At 34.2% G+C, this 26,741-nt stretch overlaps 1 protein-coding gene across 6 annotated transcripts in view; it reads right to left on the bottom strand.

The window, feature by feature from the left end:
- Positions 1-26,741, bottom strand: part of DGKB (diacylglycerol kinase beta) — a 333,385-nt gene that overhangs the window by 201,086 nt on the left and 105,558 nt on the right. For 4 of the 6 annotated variants that reach the window (XM_039712589.1, XM_039712598.1, XM_039712580.1 and 1 more), the window contains 5 exons: positions 25,740-25,838; positions 18,185-18,217; positions 14,317-14,433; positions 9,719-9,792; positions 2,532-2,606 (listed from right to left, as the gene is read on the bottom strand). In XM_039712589.1, coding sequence (XP_039568523.1) covers positions 2,532-2,606; positions 9,719-9,792; positions 14,317-14,433; positions 18,185-18,217; positions 25,740-25,838 — 398 coding nt within the window. The remainder of the gene's footprint in view (positions 1-2,531; positions 2,607-9,718; positions 9,793-14,316; positions 14,434-18,184; positions 18,218-25,739; positions 25,839-26,741) is intronic. The other 2 variants (XM_039712619.1, XM_039712628.1) reach the window with 1 other exon arrangement.

Here is a 26,741-nt window from a genome sequence, read left to right as displayed (position 1 = left end):
TGATTTGGTTTGGGGTGTTTTTGTTGTTATTTTGAAGTCCTTTTCTCCAACACATTTCTCAGCAAGAAAATGCAGAGAAAAGAGGTAGAACAACAGACAGAGCAATTGAGCTGCTGACCATTAAAAAAACCTCAAACAAGCAGTTTCAGCCCCCGTAAGATTTGCAATTTTCTTAGTCTCCTAGTTCTTTTTTTCCCTCTCTCTGCCCATTGAAAAGGGAATACAGAAATTTTTTGACAAAAATTAACTGGAAATATCAATTCATGTCAGCCACAGATGTTTGGAACACAAGTTACAAAACTTGCGAATGTTATCTTCTTGCTTGATGACAGCAGCCCATGAGAAAAATACCATCAAAAATTAAAATCATTAACTTGTGGGTTAAAGCAGAGAGGTTGGCTCTAACAAAAAAATGCAAATTCTTAGCTAATACTACAGATACTCTCTAGGCTGAGTAAACATGGCTGAAAATAGTAATCGAAAGAAAAAAAAACACATCTCAAAGTAGGCTCAACTAAAATGTACCAAAGTAATCACAAATGCTTTAAAATAAATATACATTATGTTTATCCCTTTCTACTAATTAACTTACTGGGATGAAGAAATACACTTCTGTTTTTCTTTGCACTGTACAGTACCCAAATCTGTTCCATTTTGACCTAGATTTCACATGTAATATGAAAAAATTAAATTATAAAATTTGGATTGACAATCCAGTATCACTGGCATTATAGAGATGAATTAATGGGCAGGTTTTATCAGGTAACTCAGCCCTCACAGAAAATAAGTACTGGTAAGCGAAACACCAGAGTTTATTCAACTTTTCACTTAAGGGCCAAATTATATGCAGCCTACAAAGTATTGCCAGAGGCAAGAAGTGATGGCAGGAGACAAACTAGAAATTTAGGATTATTCATTTCAGTGAATTGAATTAAAAGTATACCAAAACAAGCAGCGCCTGTTTGAAAATTAATTAGAATTTTCTTCAAAGTGACTCTGGACTAAAACTACTTCGATAGAAAGTGAAATTGAAAACATTTTCTGAAAAACACTGTCCTGGTTCAAAAGACAAATGTTTAAATTGCTTCAGTGCAGGGTTTCAGCTTGAACTTAACACTGCCCTCTTGTGCATCTGCCTGAAAATGCATTTTCCTTCACATAGCAAGATTCATGAAAACTAAGTCACTTACGGACAGAAATGCGGCCAGTTGTGTGGTTTTTTTTTTTGTTTTTTTTGGGGTTTTTTTTGTTTTTTTTTTAATTTCAAAGAAATAAGATGACTATGAAAAAAATATTTCAGTTTTTTTTTTAAATCATCCTCAATTTCTAGCATGGAATTTCTATAACACAGTATGTAAAACAGTATTAGTTATCAGTTTTGTTTCAGTTAATTCTCCTAGTCTACTTATTCTTTGAACTAAGAGTATTTACATTTTTCACACATGCCAAGAATAGCATAAAACCAACAAATTTAATTTGAGTAAAAAAATAGCACTAGCGTTCAGATACAAGACACATGCATGAAAGAAATCACCTCCATTTTTTGGGCTGGTTTTGCACCATTCAGTAGGTTAACATTAGCTATACTGCAGTGCACGATATCTTAATTTCTAAAAGCATTGAGCCCAACATGCTTTTCACTTTCATCAATGTTACACACATATAAAGGTTTAAACAAATAAAAACCACTAAGATTTAAAAGAAAAGTATTCAAACAACAGTGTAAACTTAACATCAGTGAACATATGCCTCCTAATATCCTTCTGCAAATCTTTTCACTGATGTAAAATTTCATGTATCAGTGACAAAAGTAAATAGCACCCAGTACATACAAAATAACACACAGAGCACATATTTAGTGCTTCTCTGTCTAATTTTCTTCTACCAAAGCACCCACTAATTAAAAAGGAGACAATATCACGTGGCAAAGGTTGGTGTTTGATACACTGTAATTCTCCCATCCTCACAGGAATGCAAGTTCAGAATCGAAGAAGCACACTAAGCAAGGGACTGCAATGCCAGCTGGTTCAGAGAGCACCTTGGTCCACATTGCAAGTCACTGCCAGCACAATCCAGCCTGGCCAGTCATTTTCCAACCACTACATTTCCAAGATAGAGTAACTAATAAGAAGTGTGCAGTCAGCAATACATTACAGACACCCATGCATGTGCACATATTTGTTTATGTATGTAAAAGAAATGGAAGTCTTGCTGGTCAGTCTTTGAGGCTGCTGACATCTGCAACACAAGTAACCCCCAAGAACTCGAGTTGCTGAAATGGCAGTTAAAGCTGCAAATAGAATTAAGTTTATCCCACAGTTCTTATGGAATAATACATGGTTTTCAGGAAAACATGAGACATAGCTTTACTTGTAGATGTAAATAAATAATACCTATACATTTCTGCAGCCATTCAGAGAACTGCAGTGTTGATACATTCCAAACATGCTATATGTACTTCAGTCTGTTCATTTGATTATACAGTATTTTATTAAATGAGTTCCTGGTAATAATATTAACTGTAGACTTACCCTGGCATTGGTCCATTTCCAGAAAGACTATAAACTTGACGAGGATTTAAAAGGTACTGAAATTTTCTATAAATTCTGAAGAGGTAAAAGAGACAAGGAGAAAATATTTACTTACATGTTTGGAATTTTTAAAAAACCTTTCATATGAAAGAATTAAAGAAGTTAGAGCATACTACAATTATTTGAACTGCAGGATCTCATTTATACAAAAAATCAAATACTTGAACACAGCAATTATAATTCATATATAGAGTGTATTATGGGGTATAAAGTTGAGACAGAGTACAACAAGCTATTTACATTTCAAATGCTGTGTACAGACAAACTACAATAAAAAGCTATAATTACACAACAAAAGGTGAATCAAAAAAGCATTTCGAAAGCATATTGATTTGCATTAAAGTAACTCCATGGCAAAAGAGAAATTTCTTCCTGAAATTTATTGCAAACACAGAACTACAAATATAATTAATTGCAAAAGCTAATTGGCTTTGCCACCCACCAAATATGTCCACGTAACGTTCTGATAAAGAAAACCTGTGCTCAACTACATTTCTTCAGGATTACACTTGAAAGGGAAGAAAATGAAAAAGATTTGAAGCACTGTTTTACTAAATTACACTCATTTTTAAATTATCTGAATAATAGGAAGCAATTTATTTATACAGCATGACAAGCATTGCCCCATCTCACATGGGACCCCATTTGCTGTCCTACGCTCAGCAATTATTTCTTCTGAAGTGTACATTTAGAAATTTGAGTTTACTTGCCCTAAAAGTATTACAAAGATTTTGTTTCTTCATTACAAATATTAGAAATGCAATTTCCTTAATTGACTGGAATGCAGTAGTGATTATTTTCTCAAACAGAACTGAGAAAGCACACAAAAGTGATGGACCTCAGAATAAATAAATATACACCTGAGATGTATGGCAATAGTTTAAATTATAAACCCCTGTTTCTTTGTTTTAATTTTAGTGTTTCTGTCCTTAAACTAATTAATATTTTAATGTTTTTAAGAAAGCATTTATTTTTTCATTGAAATATTGCTTTTTTCTCTATAATGTCTTAAATAAAATAGAAGCATAGTAAGACCTGAATTCTAGGTTAAAATGTCCACGTTTTCAAACACAGCACAATGAAACTGTCTAGACACAATCTATGTGCACATTCAGGGTTTTTTTCATATTTTTTTCTTAATAGAAATGCATAATTTATCAACATAGCTGGAGAGCAAGTGTGTAAAAAGTATTGAATACAAACAAATTCATAATTATCTGTAAAACTGCCCAATTGGAGTATTTTCTTAACTTCTCAATTATTTAGTGATATCAGCTCCATCAAGCATTTCATTCAAGCACACTCACACAATATATTCTGATGCTATTCCTGACAGAAAAAGTGAGGAATAGGATCAGGAATATATTGTGTGAAATGGCTAGTTTCATTTCACAGATATGCACACATCATTGTTGATGGCTGTGACAATGGTTAAATTAGACATTTGACAATGGATTTACAACACACTGTACATATTCCTATTTCACAAATGTAAAAGGAGTTTTCTAGTTAGTATGTGTGATTTGCTTCTCAAAGATGTGTAGAATTTAATCTGGTCAAAGGTGATGCTAATTTCATTTGTGTAGCTGGCCATAAGAAGTTCATAAACAGTATTTTTATGAAGTCCCAAAGGTCTAAGAGCTATTTTCCTAAAGTTTGGTGCTACAAAACATACTAGCCATTACCTACACTCACAGAACTGTTTTCAGGTCTCAGTGAAATGCTATAAAAGACTTCTTAATAAAGAGGAGGCTAGGTTTTTCTACTTAGAACCCAGAAGTTCGACTGCAATAATGAAGAGATTACACTGAATTGTACTTGACTCAGTGCATACCATTCATGGCCACCAGTTGAGCATCAGTACCTGCTAATCACTCCATAATGACTCACTGCAAATGACACATCAAGCTTTAAGTTATTAAACACATTTATGTATTCTAGTCTGTAGCATTTCATAAATTGATGGCTCAATTACATTCATACATTGTCATAATGACTCACTGCAAATGACACATCAAGCTTTAAGTTATTAAACACATTTATGTATTCCAGTCTGTGTAAAATTCATAAATTGATGGCTCAATTATATTCATACGTTGTCAAAAAAAAAAGTTAGAAACAGTTTATAAACATTTTCCTCACACTAAGCTGTACACAGACCTAACAGGGTGACATGGGGAAGCCAAAGAAAAGGGACAGTAACTCAACCCTACAGTTTTACATCTACAGTACCAAACAGTGACACTGACTTGGCTCTGAATGCCTTGCTTCCACATGTGGGGAAGGTATTGGATGTGGTTTCCTTGTGACTGGAGATTTGTGCTGACAGGGCCATGAGGTGGTGTGGTGGGAAATGCCTCAAAAGACATTTTTGTGATGAAATGCAATTTCAGGAACGAAGCCAGTTTATGGAATTACCACTTGTCAACAAACAGCTGTGCTTCTGTAACTACTTCTGGGGTTATTGTGTGATCTGGAAACTGAAAAGATTCAATTTAAAACAGAAATCCACAGAGAAGTTTCTTCATTGTAATTTTTCTTTTTATTTAAATAATGCCCATGATCTCACATAAACCTCAAAATACTTGCTACAATAACTGAGGAGGCAGAAAATTATCTCAGGAGTGGCCAAAGAAGCTGGCATCATCTTTAAACAGCTCAGCTGCTGAAGAAAATACTTTTGAGTGCACCTTTAGCTGAGTTAGATTGAGCTGTCTTCTGGATAAGAGAGAAAATAAATGGCCAGAAACTAGCTGGCAATTCCAAACTGGCGATAAAGTTGACTACAGTGTGGAAAAAAAGCTGGCCATGGCAATGCCTTCTGCCATAATTGGGGATGCATCTTCAGTCCTCAAGGGGCTATTAAAGAAGTGGTTAATATGGGCTTAATTTAACTCTGATGTCAGACAAGGAAGAAGCCGAGGACTCCTCTCCAAAATAAAAAAAATTGCTAGTTATCCTCTCTTCCAGACATACAGTATTTGAAAAAGAACATTTGAAACTGCTTTTACATTTTGTCTCAATGCTAAATGAAAGCTCAGAAAGGCAGATTAGTCCAAGGGGAGGAGGGAAGAGCTACTATGAACCCAAGTTATTTGAAAACAGCAAAGGTTAAAAATATCATCAACCTGTACTGCACACACACTGAACGTGGAGTCAGCAGGAAACGTGAGTGTACGGAAGCTGATCTCCAGTGCATCCAACAGCACATTTGTCAAGGAAACAATTGTGTAAACTCACCCTCTGGTCAGGCAAATAAACTGGAAAATGGGGAAGTGGAAATCAAAGTAATGAGTATGGCAAAACAACAGCATGATTTAGAAGGACTCTTTTGTGAGAAACATTACCCTTAACAACAGCCTTTAGAAGCACTGCATGCTTCTTGTATATTCTTTCTGTTGAAAGAAACTATTTTGTGAATGGTGTACTATATATACACATTTTACACACAGATTATTGAAAACTGTTGCCCTGATTAGTCAGATCATAAATGCTGACATCCCAAACCGATAGCCCTAGAATGAAATGATGTTCTGCCTTTTTTTTTTTTTTTTTGGATGAAATTAACTACACCTGCCCATTTCATGCACAACCACTGAAAATACGTTATGGTGTGATATAGCCTGAGGAATTCACTTGCCTGGGTTTGATGAACTCCTATTCAGTCTCATGCTCAGTTTAAATCCATTTCTAGTATATGAAAGCCTTAAATTAATCAACTTTAATTCTATTTTTCTACTTTCTCCTTAATAAACATTGACTTATATTTTTATTCTATTATAAACATATGTATTGTCTATTAAAAAAATAATTCAAGTCCAAATAACTGCAAATACACTGGAGTGTCATATGATGGGCCATTATTAACCTCCTAATTGAGAAGAAAATATAATGGGGCTATTGTCATAATTCTTTATTTTGCAATTACATCTGAAAGTCATAGCACTGGTCCTTAAAACAGAAACCTATTTAGAAAGAATATATTTATCACTACACATTCTGAAAAACTGAATTTCTAACATAATGAAAGTTTCAAAATGTATCGATAAGATACATTTGTAGAGAACATATTTTTGTGTTCTGAATGCACCTTTTCTGCATATCCATTTTTTTCCCCCCACCCCTCTGTTTGAACATTTAAAAACTAAAACTACACAACCAAACTTCTTTCACCTTTAAGTGATCCTCAGAGTTCTTTTCTTTTGCATATCAGAGATTTGAAAAAAATTACAAAAAAAAAAAGGAGGAAAGAACCATGTATTATTACTGGGGGTGTGCATTTATTCAACTGGTTTTCAGTTGGATGCATAAATTCTCTCCAAGAATAAGGCAATAAAATGGGCTGGGTTACCATAGTAAAGGCATAAAATCTTGTATGGGGAACTGAGGGAAGGCAGAAATCTTGACAATCTGCACTAACCTTTCTATGTTCAATGACTGTCAATTAGAAATCTTGTCTTCATTCACTGTGATCTCTCAAATACAGAGAATCCTAAGACTGAGGCATAGTTTTCAGTAGAAGATTTTCTGAATCTGAATGAATCAAGATAATGAAATTCTGTTCTACAAAAATTACAAGGTTGTGGGTTTGTTTTGTTACAGTGTATCCTCTACTCCCACCCTCTCAGCACCTGACCAGACTAAAAAATTGCAATAATCCAAAATCCTGACTTGAATGCCATTTACTTTAAAGTTGGACTCGATGATCCTTGTGGGTCCCTTCCAACTGTGAAGAAATCTGTGAATCACCATAACTGTGCATTTTGCAAAGTAATTTATGTCTTGAAATGTCCTGTGATTTTACTTTCCACAACATATAACTGCCACAAAATTGGAGGGTAGGAAATATATGGGAATTTCTTCCTGGTTAGTGACTGTAAAGCAGGGAGATAAAACCCAGGAAAACAAGAAAAGTTCAATAATATTTCTCCTGAGAATGCATAATCACTTAGATTGAATAGTCAAACTAAATGCACTCTTAGCATCCTTATTTTATATTTCTGCTCCTAGCACTGATATGAAACACCTCAAAAATGGACTGCATACCCCTTGTCCACAAATAGTCCATATGTGGACTTTCTTCAACCTTTTTGAATCTGGATTTACATCTAACTGTGAGATATTATCTCCTAATGTTGAATGACCTGAGATATGTTTACACGACTATGCAGTTGACTTTTTGATGTGCTTCTCTTAGATATATCGAGTGCGACCTTGACACATTAGTATGTAATTTAACATTTTGTGTACATGTGGTATCAAAGCCAATTTAAGAGGTTCTTACAATTCACTATATTCAGCTGCTGGTGCTCGCCCTCATACTATACACTTATTTGTGTAATGACACTTGTGGATAATGATGCTAGTGAATGAAGTGTGTACAGGGCATCCATTTTTAAAATTTAAATAATTCCTGTGGTCTGTTTGGCCTCAGTAACAGTTTCACTGACATCAACTGAGAAGTGTTAGACTGCAATATATGAAGGGGAATAGGAGCTTGAGATGGGGATCAGATTTTAAACTTGCTTTTACCCTGGAGAATATCTAACATTAAATGACATCCCTGCTGCATTAAGCCCATTCAAATAGTAACACTTGAGACCAATTATGAGCTGGGAACTGAAAGCTGTGAAACAGCATTTCATTAAATTGTTTCTAGGCTATAACTAACTGTGTAAGTGCAGCTCTCTAACCTGCCCCTCACCTATGTAATTGCAGACTGGATCGCTGATCTACTCACTTCATATTGGTACTATAAAAAGTCAAGCTGAGAAGCAGTGCAGATCACCTTCCACCAGACCCCAAACTGCACAGCACACCAGGGCTGCCTCACGCTGCTACGGTGGCTGAGAGACAGAAACACAGGATGGCTCGCACTGGTTTGTTCCAGTTGCAAAGGCATCACCATGTTCTTGAAACTCCATAGAATTAATCCTTCAGATAATTAACTGCCTTTGACACACCTAGCTGATATCTAGGTATACCAGTCCAGGGATTACATAATCAGCTCTCAGGCAATAGCCAGTTCTCTCAGAGGCCTTCAAATACAGTTTTGGTTAATGGTCCTTAGCTTTAAGAATTATCCTAACAACTACTCTGCAGGATTTTGTTCCCTTTGACAGTTTACTTTTAGGGGCACGGGAAGATGTGCTCTAAGGGAGAGAGGATGGAGAAGGTAGGGAAAGCTGACCCACTGCAGTTTACTTGCTTGTTTCCAGGCTTTAGAATCACACTGCATCCCTCCTTTTTTGCTTCTTGTTACCCATATCACCAGTATCCACAGGTGTCAGCTTCAGCTGGACCCTGGCCAAAAGACCATAATCTTTTTCAGGACTTGAAGTTACATCACTGACATGGTGAACTAGGATATAAAAATTTAGGGATTTATGGGATGATCAAAAATGGCCACACTGTTAGCATATGGAATCCTGAAACATGCTCTGAAAAGTCTGTTTAGGAGGCAACTAATTCAACATTCCTGCCTGAGTAGGAGGAGAATACTCCTTACTACTTTATCAAGCCTCTGATATATTAACACTCAAACTAACAAACTCAGACATTTTCTATTTAAATAAATGTAATTGCTGACATATGTAAAATTAATATGTCATTGTGTGATTTGACTCTAATAATTCAACTGGATTTTTTGAATGCTTCTATTTACAGAAATCGAAAGGTTTCTTTGAAGGAAGTCTTATGAAGAGGCTTGAGAGCCTCTACTACTAAGTCTATAAAAAGCAAACCATGCATTAAAAAATGGAATACTGCTTCTAATTTAAACGACTGACCTGCCTGTATAATCATTACATAGATTAAAAGAAAACTGTTAGCACTTTGAAGTTTTAATACAAGATATGGCAACTCACGTCTTCATGCAAATCTCACAAACCCATGCACTGAATATAGCTACTTTTTTTTTATTATTTGAAACAACTATTCTATAGAACTAACTCTCATTTTTAACTGGAGAATTTATAGGTACAGAGATATAGGATGTTCACCTGTGAGGAATAACAATATAAAATGTTGGATTTTTCCACATATACAGACTTCTAAAATTCATTTTTAAACATTTCACAGACCAGAATCAAGAAACAGAGGGGAAAAAAAAAGAAAAACACCCTTACCTTTCTCCTTGTTTCCCACCACTTTTAGGATTGACAAAAACTAAAAGTGGATGAGTGCCTGGAACTGGGGTGATCTAAAAGAAGGGAATAACACAGCCACTCATTAATGCTGTGTGTTGCATTCATTTTTTCCTATAGTAGACAGAAAACAAAAAGCTTAATGCAAACTCTATGTTATGCTATGTAATGCAGCTGGAAGCAATACCATAATTTGCAATAATCCTCATTTCATTAATTTGCCAGAAATTTTAAGTGACTTCTCTTTTAACGCTGTCTGTTTAACTGCTGTGTTGCTATTTTCACCAATAATGCCACAGAAATATTGAGGTATATACACACATAACGTATCTCTCTCTATATAGATCTATATTTGTATGTGTACACATATATAGATATACACATATATATACATATCCATCCGTAGAGAAGAAAAATTTAAATGAAAATAATGCATTAATTACTCTGACGGTAATTTCCTTTAAAAAATGAAAAGAAAAAAAGCTTAAACTGTATTTTGGAGTGAAAAATGACATAGTATGTATTATATGCTATTAATATACTATTATATACTATGAAGGTCAACTAGAGCTATAATGAACATTGAACTTAACAGGTTTTTTTTCATTATGGCAATGAATATCTGCAGTATTTGATATAAAATGAAATCACACACTTTTAAAAACGTGACAACCATAAAATTAAGGAATTTCTTCAAACACCTGAGAAAGCTGAAAAACTTAAGAAGGTAGTGGAGAAACCATAAGGTAGTAAGGCAAGTCTTAGGAAAAGAATGTTGATAAGAAGGAAGGAAACAATGACTTCTAGCATTATTTTTTTTTTACATTCTTTTGTGTATGGAAAGTTTTACACATTCATATTAACATTTAGCTTTACAAACTAACACCATCATTCTAAGTAATAGGGTTAGTCTGTATTTTCAGATACTCTGAGATGTGTGCGTTCATTGCCTTTACTCCAAAGAGTAGAACATTAAAAAAATGCATGAGATGATCTCTAATAAAGGTCTTTAAACCATGAAGCTAGACTATTCATATTTTGAAGCATCATTTTTTAGACTTATATAAACTCCAAAATGTTAGAAAGTATAGTTAGAGTTCAAAGCCAACATCTCCAAAGTCATACACTAACAACTTCAGAGATGAAGCTTGGACCATCTGCACTTGAAAATGACGCAATGAAAGGCCTTGCTCAAAGTCCTTATTCATAATTCCTGAAATAACAAAATTTGAAGATTTCATAAAATGTTATTTAAGGCAGAACCTAAGAAACATCATAGCTAAAGAGTTTTACAGGCATACTGGAGATATAGGCATATAATCCTGCAAGGCATCTAAAAGCATTTTTCTTTCAGTAGGAAAAGTTAAGCACTAGTGCATCAACTCTATTCATGATTTCACAAAAAAAGCCAGAATCAAATCTGTTCCAATACATACAAAAATTAATGGGAAAGTTCACAAATTCAGTGGTATTAAGCTTAGCATGAAACCAACTCAGTATCACCTGGCACAGTAAACTTCTGTATGTTGAAACATACATCAAATTGCAGAATACAGTGAAGTTTGTCATATATTTAATTTTTACCCACTGTTTTAATCAATTTTAGTTATTTAGCCAATTCCATGGTGTTTATTCCAGTGAACTAAGTGTAAACCAATGGTGCTCATTGTGACAGAGATGGAATACCTACTGAAATCCCTTAGGACGCAGGTTAATTAATGAGACTCATCCTCAGGTTATACATGATCTATTACTTCCTCTAATTAGAAATAATAATCCTGATCATTATGCTGGTTAGCTAGAAAGAAGCAAGATGAATGTGCTTAACTATGATTAATTGTCTTTAAGTTGTGCAGACCTCCACTGCCACTAAGTTATCTGCTCACTCTGTCTGATGGAAGGAAGGTTTGGGCTTGATCTTTTTCTCAACAAAAGCTAAGTGATGGAATTTTCTATTTCAAATCTTTTCTTTCAAGACGCAATGAGATTATTTCAAGTAGAAGGGTTTGGCTCATCAAAAAAAAAAAATCTAATAACTAGTCTGTATGCCACACGGTTCCAAAATAAATTTTAATTAAATTTTTACAGCTTTTCCAAATTACTTCTCCAGAAAACATACGGTATTTTTATATAATGAAATGCAACTAAAGATTTAGACTAAATTAGTGAACATTTTCAAGCCCTAATCTAGCACGATTTAAAGGCAATCTTCACAATGTTACAGGACAAGTAACTTGAAGTAAAAAGAAAAAACAAAAAGAAAAAAGTGGTGGAGCACTTATATATAGTTTCTCCCATATTGAAAACAGAGGTCTAACAGCAGTAGTATCAAGATCTTTGCTTTTTTACCTTGCATCTTTAAGCATAAACAAATGTAATTAATAATTAATACTGATTAAGCTTTCTGAAATAAAACCCTTGCTCACTAAAGATTTTGTTAAAATGAGACCATGCCAGCAGAACCAGAGTATTAGAAACAGAGTAGCATGCCAGATATGGGAGAATTAGAGTAGTATACTTTGATCAGATACAGAATGTTTTCCCCAGACCATCTTTGGGCAAAATACTAACATTAATTGCCAGTTATATTTATAGCATCTTACATATTTGTGAGAAGAGCTGAAAAATTACACAATATGTGAGGGAAAAAAGCCCTAACAATCTCATTGACCCATCTTTTCAGTGGGATAGCCTTCAAGGTCCACTCAGCCTTCACAATAATTACATTCACAGAGGTTATAATTTTTAATGCTAATCAAAAATTAAATATTTGATGCTAAGATGGATTCCTGCCACTGAAAACCAACTAAATCCATCTGTGAAAAACAAAGACCACAGTATAATCAGCAAATTAGGGCCATACTGCAGAATTATTTCTTATGTTATCACCATGGTATCATGTCATGCACTACATTAGAAATGTGTCATTACAGAACACCAAACACTTCAAAAACCACCTCAAATCTATTCAATAATAATTCTACCATCTTTGTCCCCACTCTCTTTTTCTCCATCTCTAGCAGTAATAAAGAAAAGCAAGGATGAAAGGCAGGCTTTTGATTGATCTTGGAAAGACAAGACAGAACACAAGTTTTGGAACACACTAAAAAACTTAGGGGAACTCTTATGACCTGAAAGCAGAACATATAGTAATTTAAAAGTTTTGTGTTGAAGAGTTAATGGTCATAAAAGCTGCTGTTTTGAGTAGACCAACTATTATATCCTAGACACAGTATCACGTGAGTGGGAAATAGAGACAAAAAATAGCAGAAAATAAACTGTAAGTAATGTAATGCTTGGAGTAAACACAAAATTCATAACGATAAATGGTGCTGCAACCGAAAGGGGATGCCAAAGACGCTCCTCTAAAATACTTTGTCTCACTGGAATTGCATGGGTATCACCCAAAAGTTAGAAAATACTGCGCGTTTCCTTTAGCACAAACTTAATAATCACACTGTGACAGACAAAGAAAGCTTCATTTAGCTTTCTTTCAATTAAGACTCTAGCATCTTTTGATTCATATTTTGTCACAGATGATCTCGATAGCAAAGAAGCCTGTGAAAATGGTAAGTACAGGAAGAGATTCTTGAAAGCAATGGATGATTGCTCTAATATCCGACTATACCATCAATGGAGCATCCAAGCAACTGGATAGGTTTTAGGGTTTGTTTTTCAGGTTTTGTTTGGGTATCTTTTCCCTTCTTTGGGTTGCCATAACAAGAATGTTTGACTAACCTAAAACACAGAATGATACAATAAACCTTCCTATCCTGACACAACAAGATGAAATAATTATGAGGCATAAAGTAATTGATAAATGGTAATAGAATCTTTTTACTGAAGCCCAACTGCAACATATCAAAAGATAGAGAGAACAGACAACTATGCATATTAAATGATTATCACATTGTTATCATTATGATAATTTAACTCCTGAGGATATAAAGCAGCAGCTTCCTGCATATGGACATTGATTTCACTCAAAACTACTCATATCTCAAGGGAAACAATCAGCAGTTCAGGCATGCCTCTAAGTCACCACCCTTAAATAACACTACCTCATTACACACATAAGTTTTTCCTTCAAGCAGAAAAACTTCAATTTTTATTATAAATATTGCTAGTAATGAAAACACATGGCTTCTCACCACTGTTAATGTTGACATGAACCTACTTCAAAAAACCTGGACAAATAACACCCTTGAAGTTTACTCCATCCATTAACAGGTCCAAATAAGAACAGTTAACAATTACCAGGACAGACTTATATTAATAATGTAAATTTACACAACATTGCATGATGTATAAACAGATACCAAAATAAACTATTCACCCCATGACAGAAGTGTTTTAGAGCTAGTCTCCCCTCCCCATTATTGTCCTAGGAAATCCTAACAATCACATGAGAAGCAGATGTGTATCACAGGATTCCTGAACCAATGGAAGAATTTACCTATTGACTTTTTAATCATGTAAAAGTGAAATATTAGGAGAGTGAATGTATATTTCGCTTTAAGCGTATTTCACTCTTCATACCTAAAATTATCTGCTTAATATTAAAATAACAATAATCACACCTGAAGGCCTTGTCCATCTACGGTGACAGAATTTGCTCTTTGCATTTTGTTCCGTTCTCCCAGTTTGTTCATTTGCTGGGGGCAGCTCTTTTCTTTTTTCACTGTTGCTTGTCTTTCCTTGAAAAGAGAAAATGAAACATTTTAATACATTATATAATGCTACACAGTTGTAACTGAGACTGCACCTCCACCAAGTTGTTTTTTTGACTAGCAAGTAATATCAAACTCTGCTTTAATGAAAATGAGAACTCAATCAAGTTAATACACAATGTCTGGCCACTTCACATAACATCTATCTATGTGCCTGGACATTCTATAATGACTAGGCAATAGATGGATGAAAAGTGTGCAGTCACAACACAAATTAATGCAATGATGGGAAAGATAATCTGACATTATTGGGGTGCCATTCTGAAATTTGGAAGCCAATCATACAATATACTTGATTGTTTAATAAACATATTGATAAGAGATCAGTAATTTTCATTTTTTCAATATTTTATCCTGACTGCTAGCAAAGGTTGGATGCTTCAGAGTGCTTAACCACTTTGGCAAAATATACACAGTCTAAATAAACCATAATCAATTAGCTGAATAGCTTTTTATAAAATGTATTTCATATCAAAATGAAACCAGAATCTACATCAGATTCTAAGCCATTGGCAACTTTTGATGCTGATGCACAGCACAGTGAGATGGTTATTTGAAAGAGAAAAACTCAGTATTATATTGCTGCAATCACATTTTCAACTGTTATCAGGCCAATTCAGATAACTCTGCATGGAAAAAAAGTATTCTCATTTTTTGTATCTCATTTATTCTACTTATAAACTGCACTCAGCATGTCCATTTAGGTTGTCCAAAAAATGCACCATAAATTAAGACAGCAGATATTTATCAAACAGAATCAGGGTCTCCAATCCCAACTGCAAGCCAGCCGCTTTCCTCACTTCACAAGTACAAGGAGGCTTTAAACTAGTCATGGGAATGGGCTGGCACAAAGCTGCTGCACTAGAAAAGCAGCATGAAAGACATTGTTGCACCCCCTGCAACTACATCCAGTAACAAGTTCATTAAATGTTACCATGTACATTTCATACCAGGCCAAACCCATCTCTGTGCTACCTCCCATAAAGCCTTAGGGATCATAGCAGCAATTAATCCATGAAACTCTTTCAGGAACAGTTTTTACTGCTAAGAAGAACTGACACAGATTCTGTCAGGAAGGGAATAACTCCCAGCCTAATACAGTGCCTTCTAACACAAATGTGGAGCCTGTTTTTATATCATCTTCAGTTTCTTTAAGTGAGACTGACAGAGTCTCAGTCCCGATCTGATGCAAAGAGTGGTCCAGGTCATCCTTTTAGGGCAGCCAAATGCTTGGGGACCTGTGACAGTCTTTTATGCACATTTTGTAAAAAAGAATGGAAAAACCTATGCCACTGAGAAAAAAAACCAACCAACCAACCAAAACAAAACAAAAGCAGGGGAATCTACACAATTGTCTGTATGCAGTGAGATTCCTAACAGGTTAGTTAACAGAGCACTTGGATGCTTTGAGTAACTTGGTGCAAGACGAGATCCAAGACTCCACACTGCAGTATCTACTGCTTTAAAGAGAAAACAGAAGAAACAATAACAGCTATTCACCTCATCCTTAACCTCAGAAAAAAAACACTGTATGTATCGCTGCCTAAGACATCACCAGCTCTGTACTTAGTTATTTGATGATTTTTTCAGAAAGTAGAACCGGGATGAGGCACTCAAAGAGAGTAACATTTTTGAATTAACGCACAAAACATTTTGCACAATGAATTGGTTAGTCCCAAGGACAGCAAGTAAGATACTTTTGTATGAAGGAAGCTTCACACTCCATTACAAATTTCTTAAGTTGCTTTGAGGTTTTAAACAACTTTATGAATAATTATCCTTAAAAGTTACTGCCTTTTATAAAAAGAAAGCATACCCTCTTAAAAAAGGATTTTACATTCTGGCCAAAATCTAACTCATTAATACTGCAACATCTTCAAAAATCAAATCAGATGTCAGTAAAGCAGAGAAAAAGCTAGTAAAAATAGTGATTTCCAACAAAAATCAGAGACGGAGAGAAAATCTGAAAAGGTCTAGGAAAATTTCAAGCTAAAGGACACATTTGTGACAATTCAAAGAAAAAATTAACCAAAAGTAACAGACTCAGCACACTGAGTTTGCACATTTAGAGAGGTTAAAAAAAAAAGTTCAAAAGAGGCCTACTTATAGTGTGGGACTAAAAAACTTCTTGCAGCATATATCATGCTAATATTTAGAGGAAAAGTATTTATACACTGCTGAGACTCATGCCCAAACCCACTGTTACTAATGACTCAAGTAAAATGCAGTAACGATTACCCAGAGAAAAGTTTTGGATATGGGGGTGATACAAATAGCAGCATGATACAAATAGCAGTAAATAACCTCAGCTGGCCTCAGTCCTATAACTGCTGCATTACCATTCCGTCTCCAGTTTATATTTCCTATCCCATAAGTAAAACCATTGCTTGATTCACAAAGACAATATAAGATAAGGTCATGTATCTCAGGTAACATAAAGGAAAAAAGAGTATTCATGATACAGAAGTGTCTAGTGTTAATAATAGGATCAAAGATAGATACCTGACCTCATTCTCAGGTAACATAAAGGAAAAAAGAGTATTCATGATACAGAAGTGTCTAGAGTGTTAATAATATGATCAAAGATAGATACCTGACCTCATCAACATTGAAACTCTGCTTTCTTCACTGATGATTTTTGAAGAAAGTACAGATAAAGTATTTCATATCACCCATCTTATATGATACCACAATACATGTCACCGTGTCTATCAATAGCGCTCTCTAAAACCTTTCTCAAGAAGCTCACAAGAGATTCTAGAACTCCTAGAGTTATATATCCTATAATTTTTAGATAGTGAGGATTTTACTTAGTTTGTATGATATAATGTGATCAATTGCATAATAATGCTAATGAATAAATATGTTAATGGAACACAGAGAGATTTACCACTTCATTATTTTTTTAAATATTCTTGTGCAGACTCTTTCTTTTACATATGAAATATCAGTTGTGCCTGACCTAAAGTATCTTTGTTTTGGGAACTAAAACATTACTAAGATATCAGAGAGTGTCAAGAAGCAAACAATTTAATTTTTAAAGTAGATAAAAACAGAAGAAGATAATAATAGGTAACAGCCTAAAAATTCTAATAATGCTAGGAAAATTTGACATGCATTGAAAAAATGGTTTTATAAAATGCAAAATTTATCTTTCAGTTTACAAAATATTTCTGTAACAGTTGTGCCATTTTTAATATCTTGCTAAAGAAAGCATACAAAATGATCAATGTATCTGTGAACTATTTTGTTTAGTGAACATGCATGAGCTTGACAGAGATACTGAACACAGCAATTGTACATTTTGATGGCTTAAATAATGAAGCTTTTTGGAAGGCATGTGCCAGTGCACATACCTTCCAAAACAGTACTTAGCACAACAATTTTTCCACCCCTTTTTGCACTTCTCATGCCTTATTTTGCCCCTTGAAGTCCCACTATGAAGTCAATATTCACTAGCTGGAGCACCTACCATTCAGGACTGCTCTCCAGGTGAGCAGGTTCTCACCTGCCAGGTGAGAACTACTCAATTGCATCTATTCCATATTCCAAATCAGAGAATAATTGACAAATAAGACAGAACTTTCCAAATCATAACCCAGAATATCATCTCTGGACTTTTTTTTTTCAGCCCCAAAATGCACTTCATAGCAGAAAGAATGTACAATATCATGAACTGTTAGTACTCGAGCGTTCACGGATGCCTCCCGCTACGCACCTCAGGGAGCAAACCTCCTAAAGTGGGAAGCGTCTGTTGGAAAAAGAGAACGTTAGGCTGCAGCACCAAACAGCTGGGATGGCAAAGGGCATGGACAGGGTGTTCACAAGGAATGCTACCTTGCAGCAGTCACACTTAACAACAACATGCAAGATATTTTGTTATGCTTTTGCACAAGTGGACTTTACCGATGTTTTGGCTGTCATACTACATAATTTACACTCTGGAAAGTATGTGTGGGATCATTTGAACACCAGCTAACAATCTTAGAAAACCTGAGGACTTCATTCTTTTGACTAGCAAAAAGAGGTACCTGATACCTGGAGAGCTATTTTGATTTTATCTTCCAAGTCTTTGAGTTCTCATCCAAATCAAAGAATCTTGTTTAAAAAGCCTTCTTCTAATTGTATAGCTACAATTAACAAGCTATAAACCATTATTCCTCAAAAGCTGCTTATATTCTTTCTTTATAGAGAGGTAGAATCTTTTCCTTTACATAAAACACTCACATTTCAAAATACCATATTCTATCATACCTGTTAGAAATGTTTCACTCAGTTGTTAGCCAAGTGAAAACAGATGAATTGCTACTAAAGAGCTGCCTCTTTATAATTTAACTGCTGACACAGAATCCAGGGCATATATAGCAACAACTGCTTTTTCTCACCTTGCCTTTTAGTCAATAACGGCAAATGTATTTTTTTTTTCTGGATTATTTCCTAAACAAGATTATTTAAATCAATGTACTTCATAACATGGAACAACAATTTACTTATACATTATATAGGACTGCAAAATCATTAATAAATGCTTAAAATCCTTACACAGTTTGACAGGTGACAGCTTAACACTTGAGATTACTTCTGTATAATAATTTCTTCTTTTATATATATTTTGAAATGAAACATATGAGCTATTTGGGTATGGAGTTGCATAATGAGAGAAGTATATTTTCAGGTTATTATGCATCAACTAAAATAGCTTTAAAAAGTTTAAAAAATCTTATTCTAGATCTTCAAAACATCATAGAGAATCAGATGGAATGCCTGCAATACCACGCAAAGATATCCTCAAATGTTTGCAAGATGAAATTTAAATATGCAACTTGAATACCAAACCAAAGTTTGAATAACAAACTTTGAGGTTGTTTTTGAGGAACTTGAAGAAGGTTGTTCCATGATTCCTTAGAGCTAGTTTTGTTTAATGACATGAATCTTTAAGGACATAATAACATTAGGTACTTCTAGATTAACTTTGTAAACTTGTATGGCGTTCAAGACCCTGCTTACAAAACTCCCATTCCAGAAATTTTCTGTCCATAATTATAGAATAACCACAGAAAATTAAGATTCAAAAATCCTGAAAACTAAAAAAAAAAAGTTGGATCACCACTATGCCAAAACCACAACATGCAATCTATCTGTAGTATCTATTAGACACCACATCCAAATAACAATTATTCAGATGACCTAAAATATTTTGATAATTTATTTCATAAATTCTCCACATTTCCAGCTCCGAATGCATGCTAATCAAAAGAGCCTATATTAGAACACCACATCATGCTGTCTTGAAAGCTCATAGAGCTGTAGCACAATACCCAGCTCTAAATCCCTAGGCAGAAGCTTAAAGTCATCTTGTGGACAAGATTATTAACCAATTCTCAGCAAAAATACTGTCCAGTAAGCTGCACGTGCCCATACTATGAAGAAAAGTTAAGGCTTCTAATTATTTTGAGAGCTGTCTTAAGAAAAGCATTTGCAGCTCAGGAAAAAAAAAAGAAAAAAATCACATCACACCATTGAGAAGGAAGCATTTTGTCATCCGTAATACTGGTAGCCAAAATACATTCAAAAAGAAAAGGCTGAAACGCAGAATATGCATTTAAGAATAACTTCTATAATTGCTGATTGTTCCTTCTTCTGAACAAGGAATCAGTATGTGGCAACTTTATAAATATACTCTGTGCTACTTTTTAGTTTGTCTAAATAAAATGGTAAAGAATTACACACCAAAACACAATCAAGTCTCCCATTTAGCATGCTGGCCTTAGTTCATTCAGTTTTCTGTAGACAATTTGCCTTACATCTTGTACCCCTTCAATACATACACCAATATATGGACCAAGACCTTCAACTGGATTTGCAAATCCAGCTTGGGCTATAGCAGCTGATTATATACTCTGTCCAAGAAAGACTAAAGTGTTGGAAAAGAATTTTGAAAATAAAATCATATTAAACTCCAGTGGGAGAAGCTATAAGGAATAAACTTAGAAACAGACAGTAGTGATGAGCTGTGGGCAGGCAACTAGATATAACTTAAAATGATTGAATGGCTGCCATTTCAGTTTATCAGCATCTTATTATTTTAACATTGAACTGTGTTTGTCGAACAGCTAATTAGTTAGGAAGATACATTTTCCTCCAGGGCAATTATTAATTTCCTTCTGACTTCAAAGAAATGAAAAAGCTCTTAGCGCAGATAAGAACACCATTATATTTCAAGTCTGATTTAGATTCTCAGAGAACTGAAGCTGCAATATGGAACACAATAGAGAAGCAAAAAAGTGGTGTGTTTTGTTTTTTAAATCTCTTTCAGTTGCTATGTCATTACTTAATATTCAACAACCAGATCTAAATTCAACTCCCCCCCCAAGCATATATATTCAAATAACTTTTTTTTTTTATAGTATCTTTGTTCAGAAACTCATGATAAGGCTAGTACTCAACTTCAAAGGATTGAGTTGCTCATAAAATGCTTACACACTGCACTGACTTTCTGTGCGCCATGTTGAGTTTGGATTCAACTGAGCTAAAACTGATCTCTACTATTATAAAAACAGAAGAATCATTTTAGGATTAATAACTGAAAAGGGGATTAAGAAAGCTCATTCCTCAACCAGGCAGTGCTAATTCCCTCTCTCTCTCTGCAACTCTGCTTTCCTATATGAATAACGTCTACATACTTCATAGGAAAATAGTATTAGTAAAACATATTACCAGACATGGAAAAAATATCTATTGAACTATGTAGCAATTATAGCCAATAGCTATTCTATCTGGTCTAAATACTAATAGTGAAAAAAATTCTTAAACCATATTTTCTACTTTAATTCTGTATTATTTTTTGTCAGAATGTCAATACACCTGCCATATTTACATAAAACTTTGAAGCTATAGGTCATAACTTATTAAATAAGTTAAATAAGGCGCATTTCTTATATCAAACATGTGTAATCTGTTGTGTATATTGTTCTACATGCCTAAATAGAACTAGTCATGAACAAAATACTTTTGAACATTCATAGTTTTGTACAACAAAATACCAAAGGAATACCAAAGATATATGTTTCCTCCTCCGAACTGCATAGCCATCTATATTTTAAAATAAGAGGTCAAGTGAATTTGACTTATGAGGTATTTCATATTAGCGTATACAAAGAGATGCACACTATGATGTATAAAAATTCTACGTATTTTACATATACCAACTTAGGTCTGTATATATAGTCCATATTTACATAGATTGTATTTATGCTTAGACGACTTTGTCCTAAAACATTTTAACATATTCACTAACCAAAACAAAACTCAAATTCATTCACAAGAGAAAAGAAAAAAATGGAAACTGTTTCAAACTTTTTATCATGATGACCCATTTTTCACAGAATGCAAAACAATGAAGTTGGATGTCAAAACACAAAGAAATTAAGCCAGTTTTAATTTTTTTTTTCATTCTTTACATTCAATATTATACCAGAGCCTCCACCTTAGAAATAAACTGTTTACTATGGGAACAGTGATACTTGTCATATAATAACACTCACATTGTAAGCAGGCTACTTCACGTTTTACAACTTATTCCTTAATTTTATTTTTATTCCACAATTAAACATTTTAATTATAGTTAAAAAATAATGCTAGAAATTAAGTGAAAAAAATTAATTTAAAAGCTCACATATACAACAGGAGAATCAAAATCATCATGCATTATGAAATAAATGCACATTATTATTTATTAAATAGTAATCTTTTATTGGTTGGTTTGTCACTATCCAGGGCTGTATCTATTTTGGTGGGAAATTGAAAATCTAATTACTTTTCTACAGACATAAATAAAAATTAGAACATCCTATATGTTCATCAGTAAACGTGGTGAAGTAAAGGAAGACATGAAATGAAGACAAAATGTATGCCAGCATCTTTCCTTTCCTGCCTTATAAAGGGACAGGGTGAGGGAAACTGTCTCATAAGCAGAGACCAATCTCGCTTTCTTCACTACTCACTCATCTCATTCCAATACCCAGTTTTAAACCTGGTTATGATCTAATTCTGTACTCCTGGTAGGCTAGGATTCAATTGAGTTAAAGATTTTTAAACTCACTGCCAGTCAACCTTATCATGAACTTTCATTATGTGCATGTAATTAATTGGGTCCAATGAACAATATCAGTACTGAGTTATAGACTTTTTTCCCCCCCACCATATAATTAGAATATAATTACCCACAGGATATCAGAATGATGCAAAACCTTTCCTCTAAATGTGCCCTCATTAGGAAACAAGTCTCAATGTACATTTATTCAATCAGTATGAATTAATTAAAATGTTACTGAAATAAAAGAGAGTAACATTAAAGTGTATCTGACATCTATTAAAAGATTATCACTTGAGATCTGCACACCGTTTATAACAAAACTCATTTAACTTGAATAAAAAACTTCACCATACAACAAGCCTTATATACAGTAAACAGAAAAGTAAAAAGGACTAAAGTTGACAGACTACATTTTACTAAAACATTTAAAATTGATGCAGTGAGATACAAAAAATCTTAACAAAACACTGAATCTAGACAGATGTGATGTTTCCATGATGTACACAGTACCAGCTACATATGTTTCCCCATCTTTTTTTTTTCAGCCGACAATGTAGCTTATCATATTTAAGAATAATGTTTGAAAAGCTCTTTTTTTGTGCAGTTTTTAAGATGGGAGGACCCTTATTTAACTTGGACCAGCCATCTAACTTTCACATGACAAGGCATTTTGGTTCTCTCTCCAGCCACTAAGAGTCACTCAGCTGAGATAATTTTGGTAGCACTGGTATAATACACGGTGTTGTGAAATGCAGTATGTGAAAAAGTCCTTTAACTGTGTAGAAATTGTTGAGGCTGGACTCCACAAGAACTGAAGAAACGAGACATGAGAAATGCTGGATGAAAAAGGAAAAAATATGAATGCCCCTAGTTCTGCAAAGAGAAAAGATGCAAGGGATTAGCCTGTACCCTTGAAGAAAAACTTAGGAGAAGGCATCTTGTTCTGAGATTAATTCTGCAGTTTTCTGAAAGAAATCTTCCAAAGTTATAGGTGGAAAGGAAGGTCAGCATTTTTAGGAGATCAAAGATACAAGATTTTTAATCTTGCTATTTTCCTTATATTTACGGGAGAAGAAAATACATTCTTCTCTGACACCTTAAAATACTCAAGGATATGTCTGGTACAGCAAGTGTTATGGTCATCTGCTTTTATTTGCCTTCCACATATACTCAGCATTGTAACAATATTAATGCTCAGTTGATCACTGAAGTTCAATGTATGACCTGGGAGAAGAACCCTTCCACTGTCAGATTTGTCTGTCTGAAGACGTAATTTTTATTAACAGACACACTTGCACGGTTAGACGGATTTCACAAGAATATATTCACTGGTTTTGCTGTCCTTATTGAGAATGCTGGTCTCACATGCACTGAAGTATTATGTTTCTCAAAAGGAATCCCCATAACAGGAAATGGGAGACACTAATTAAAAAATTACTAACACAAATCATATGTACACTACAACCAATCAATTTCAGAAGAAATTACTATTAGCTAGGTCAATGAGGCAGTATTTGTAACATAACTAAACTCTGGATTTTAATGCATTTTTGGAAGAAACTACTAGATGAAAAAATATACTACAAAATTATAAAGTGCCCATTAAATCACAGTAAAACATATTTTCCATTCCAAACAATATAAATTGTGCTGAAATACATGTCTTGTGTTGCATTGTTACTAACAGGATTCCAAAACAGGAAAACATATTTACTTCTGCTTATGCCTTGAAAATTTGGAGATAAACAAACCTATTTAAGGGTGATTTGACTCTAGAGTGGTTCTACATACCCTCTAAACAACTTAACTAAACTCCAATTGTGGAATAAAAATCTTAATTCCTCTCTTCCTCTTCCTCTCCTGAAACAAAAAAGTAGTTATGCTAATATAACTGAAGATAAAATTTCATGCTGAAGATTCATTCTGTTAATACCAAGGGCAAATGATAAATAACATTAATTTGAAAATAACAGCCCAATAACAGAATCATAATTTCCAGATGCAAACTTTTAAAGTATGACCTCAAATCCTGAAAATTAAATAAGGTAATACAGAATATAATAATTCAACAAACTTAAAGTAATATTTTATAACTATTAATCAGAACTTGTTCAGATAGTAACAAAATACCATAGAGACAAACTAAAAAGCCACTATTGTGATTTGAAAAATATTTAAAATGTTTCATAAATATTAAAGGCAGGTTTCCATTGTGTTGTTTCATTGAGAGCAATGGAATAATCTCCCTTTACACAGGTAGAGGGCCAAAGTCTAGTATCTGTACCTTAACAGATTTATAAACAGCCAAAAGGATTCATTAGAAAACAAGTCATTTACAATAGACACAAATATTATTCCTAATGATCAGCAACCGGTTTAAGATTAGGATGTGTATTTTCTTTTTTGCCTCCCCTCAATAAATTACATCTTCTTAAGTTCAAGCATTTTTTACACTTATGAAATACATTTAAAGAGGACCATTCATCTGTTCTCTTATGAAAATGATGATGCTATGACTTTCATCAGCATAAAATATCCAATTTAATATGTGAAAACATCAGTTAATTTTCAAGCTCTTTTTTAATGATAGAATGGTCAGCTCTTTTCTATACAACCTACACATAGTGTGCATTTTTATTTTCATTGAATTGAGTTATTGTTTTTGTGGACAGAGAAATTTACTGTCCACGACTGCAGAATAAAATATACTATAATGTTGATGCATAGCTTACTGCAAGACCAGTGTCATCATTCTAGGTAACCTCCGGCTTAGATCAGAGACCTCAGCATTGCAGATATACAATATGCATCCCAAGCAAAAACTGCCCATAAGAATAACTTCATTATTCTGGGAAGTTGGATCTATAAAAGATGTAAAATGTAGAAGTGTTCTGCCTATACAGTTTCTGGTAAGTACAGTCTGAATAAGTGATAAAACCTGAGTCAGCTTCAGTTATAATATGCCCTACAGAAGGTTCATTCTCACATGAAGGAAAATGCAATATGTAGAGGGTAAAACACGCTTATGCCTATAAACCCATCAGCCAGGATTTCACATTGTGTTTAAGGTTCACACAGTCCTGTGAATTTAACAAATATCTGGCAGCCAGTCCCAGCAGCATTTTAATGTTGCATTTGCGAGAGGATTACATCTGAAATTAACATACAAACAACTCACCAACACTACTGGGCAGATTGATGTGGGTGGCAAAATATGGTCCTTCAAAGGTCCACAGTCACATTCAGGTTTCAGATGTGAAGCACACTTGTTATGCAACTGTATGAAGACAGAAAATGAAGATTCAACTTGGACATTTTTCTACTACAGCATAAGAAAATGGGTATCCTAGAATGGGGCGAGTTTCATTAACGTAATTATTACTGAAGCTCTGGAAGTAAAACAAAACATACTGCAGCAGAAAGCTCCCTAGGATGGACAAAACTAAGATGTTGGTATTGAAGTGAAGAATGATGGATTAAAGTATTTTTCAGTTTGGAAATTGTACGTGTGGATCAGCACACAAAATAAGAACATTGCACAGCAATACATTAACCGCATCATACTGTTACTGGTGACCAAAAGCTTCATTTCAGGAGAGAGCTTCTTGCACTGAGTGAGGAACTTCTGTTCTACTACTAGTGAGTAATTCAAGGCAGCTTTTGGCAGTATTGGTGTAACTCTGCTTCCTTCCTGAAGCTGATAGCCACCAGGGATTCAAATATAAGAGAATATCCTACATTAAGCTTCATTGGGTAAATTTTGGTCTTGATTGAATCAGTTTTCAGGCTTCCATTGACTGCTGAGGAACTGGAACTACTCTCCTTTTTCTAATTTGTGCTTAGAATTCATCCAGTTTTCTTGAGAGCAATAACAATAGTTCTACTCAGAAAACATCAAAAGAATATCTTGAGGTCTGCTGACAGGAAGAGCATTGGCTGACTTCCATTTTGCTACAGAGATTGAATGGCAAATGTGTATAAAACAGGAACATAAAAGGGTAACAAGTAATGATAAATTATGAAATATTTTGCATTAGCAATCAGGAGTTCCTGTTCATAATTTAGAATTTAACTAAATTCAAATTACTCTAAATATTCAGCCACACAGTACAAAGGCACAGTTGTTGCTTGGATTCACATTTAACCAGTATACTTCATCATATCATTAGAGATAGAATAA

Source organism: Passer montanus, unplaced genomic scaffold (assembly GCF_014805655.1).
Source record: "Passer montanus isolate IOZ18808 unplaced genomic scaffold, ASM1480565v1 scaffold10, whole genome shotgun sequence".
In the NCBI taxonomy this organism is placed as follows: Eukaryota; Metazoa; Chordata; class Aves; order Passeriformes; family Passeridae; genus Passer; species Passer montanus.
Note: the sequence above shows the minus strand (reverse complement) of the source record. Positions and strands in the feature narration are given on the sequence as shown.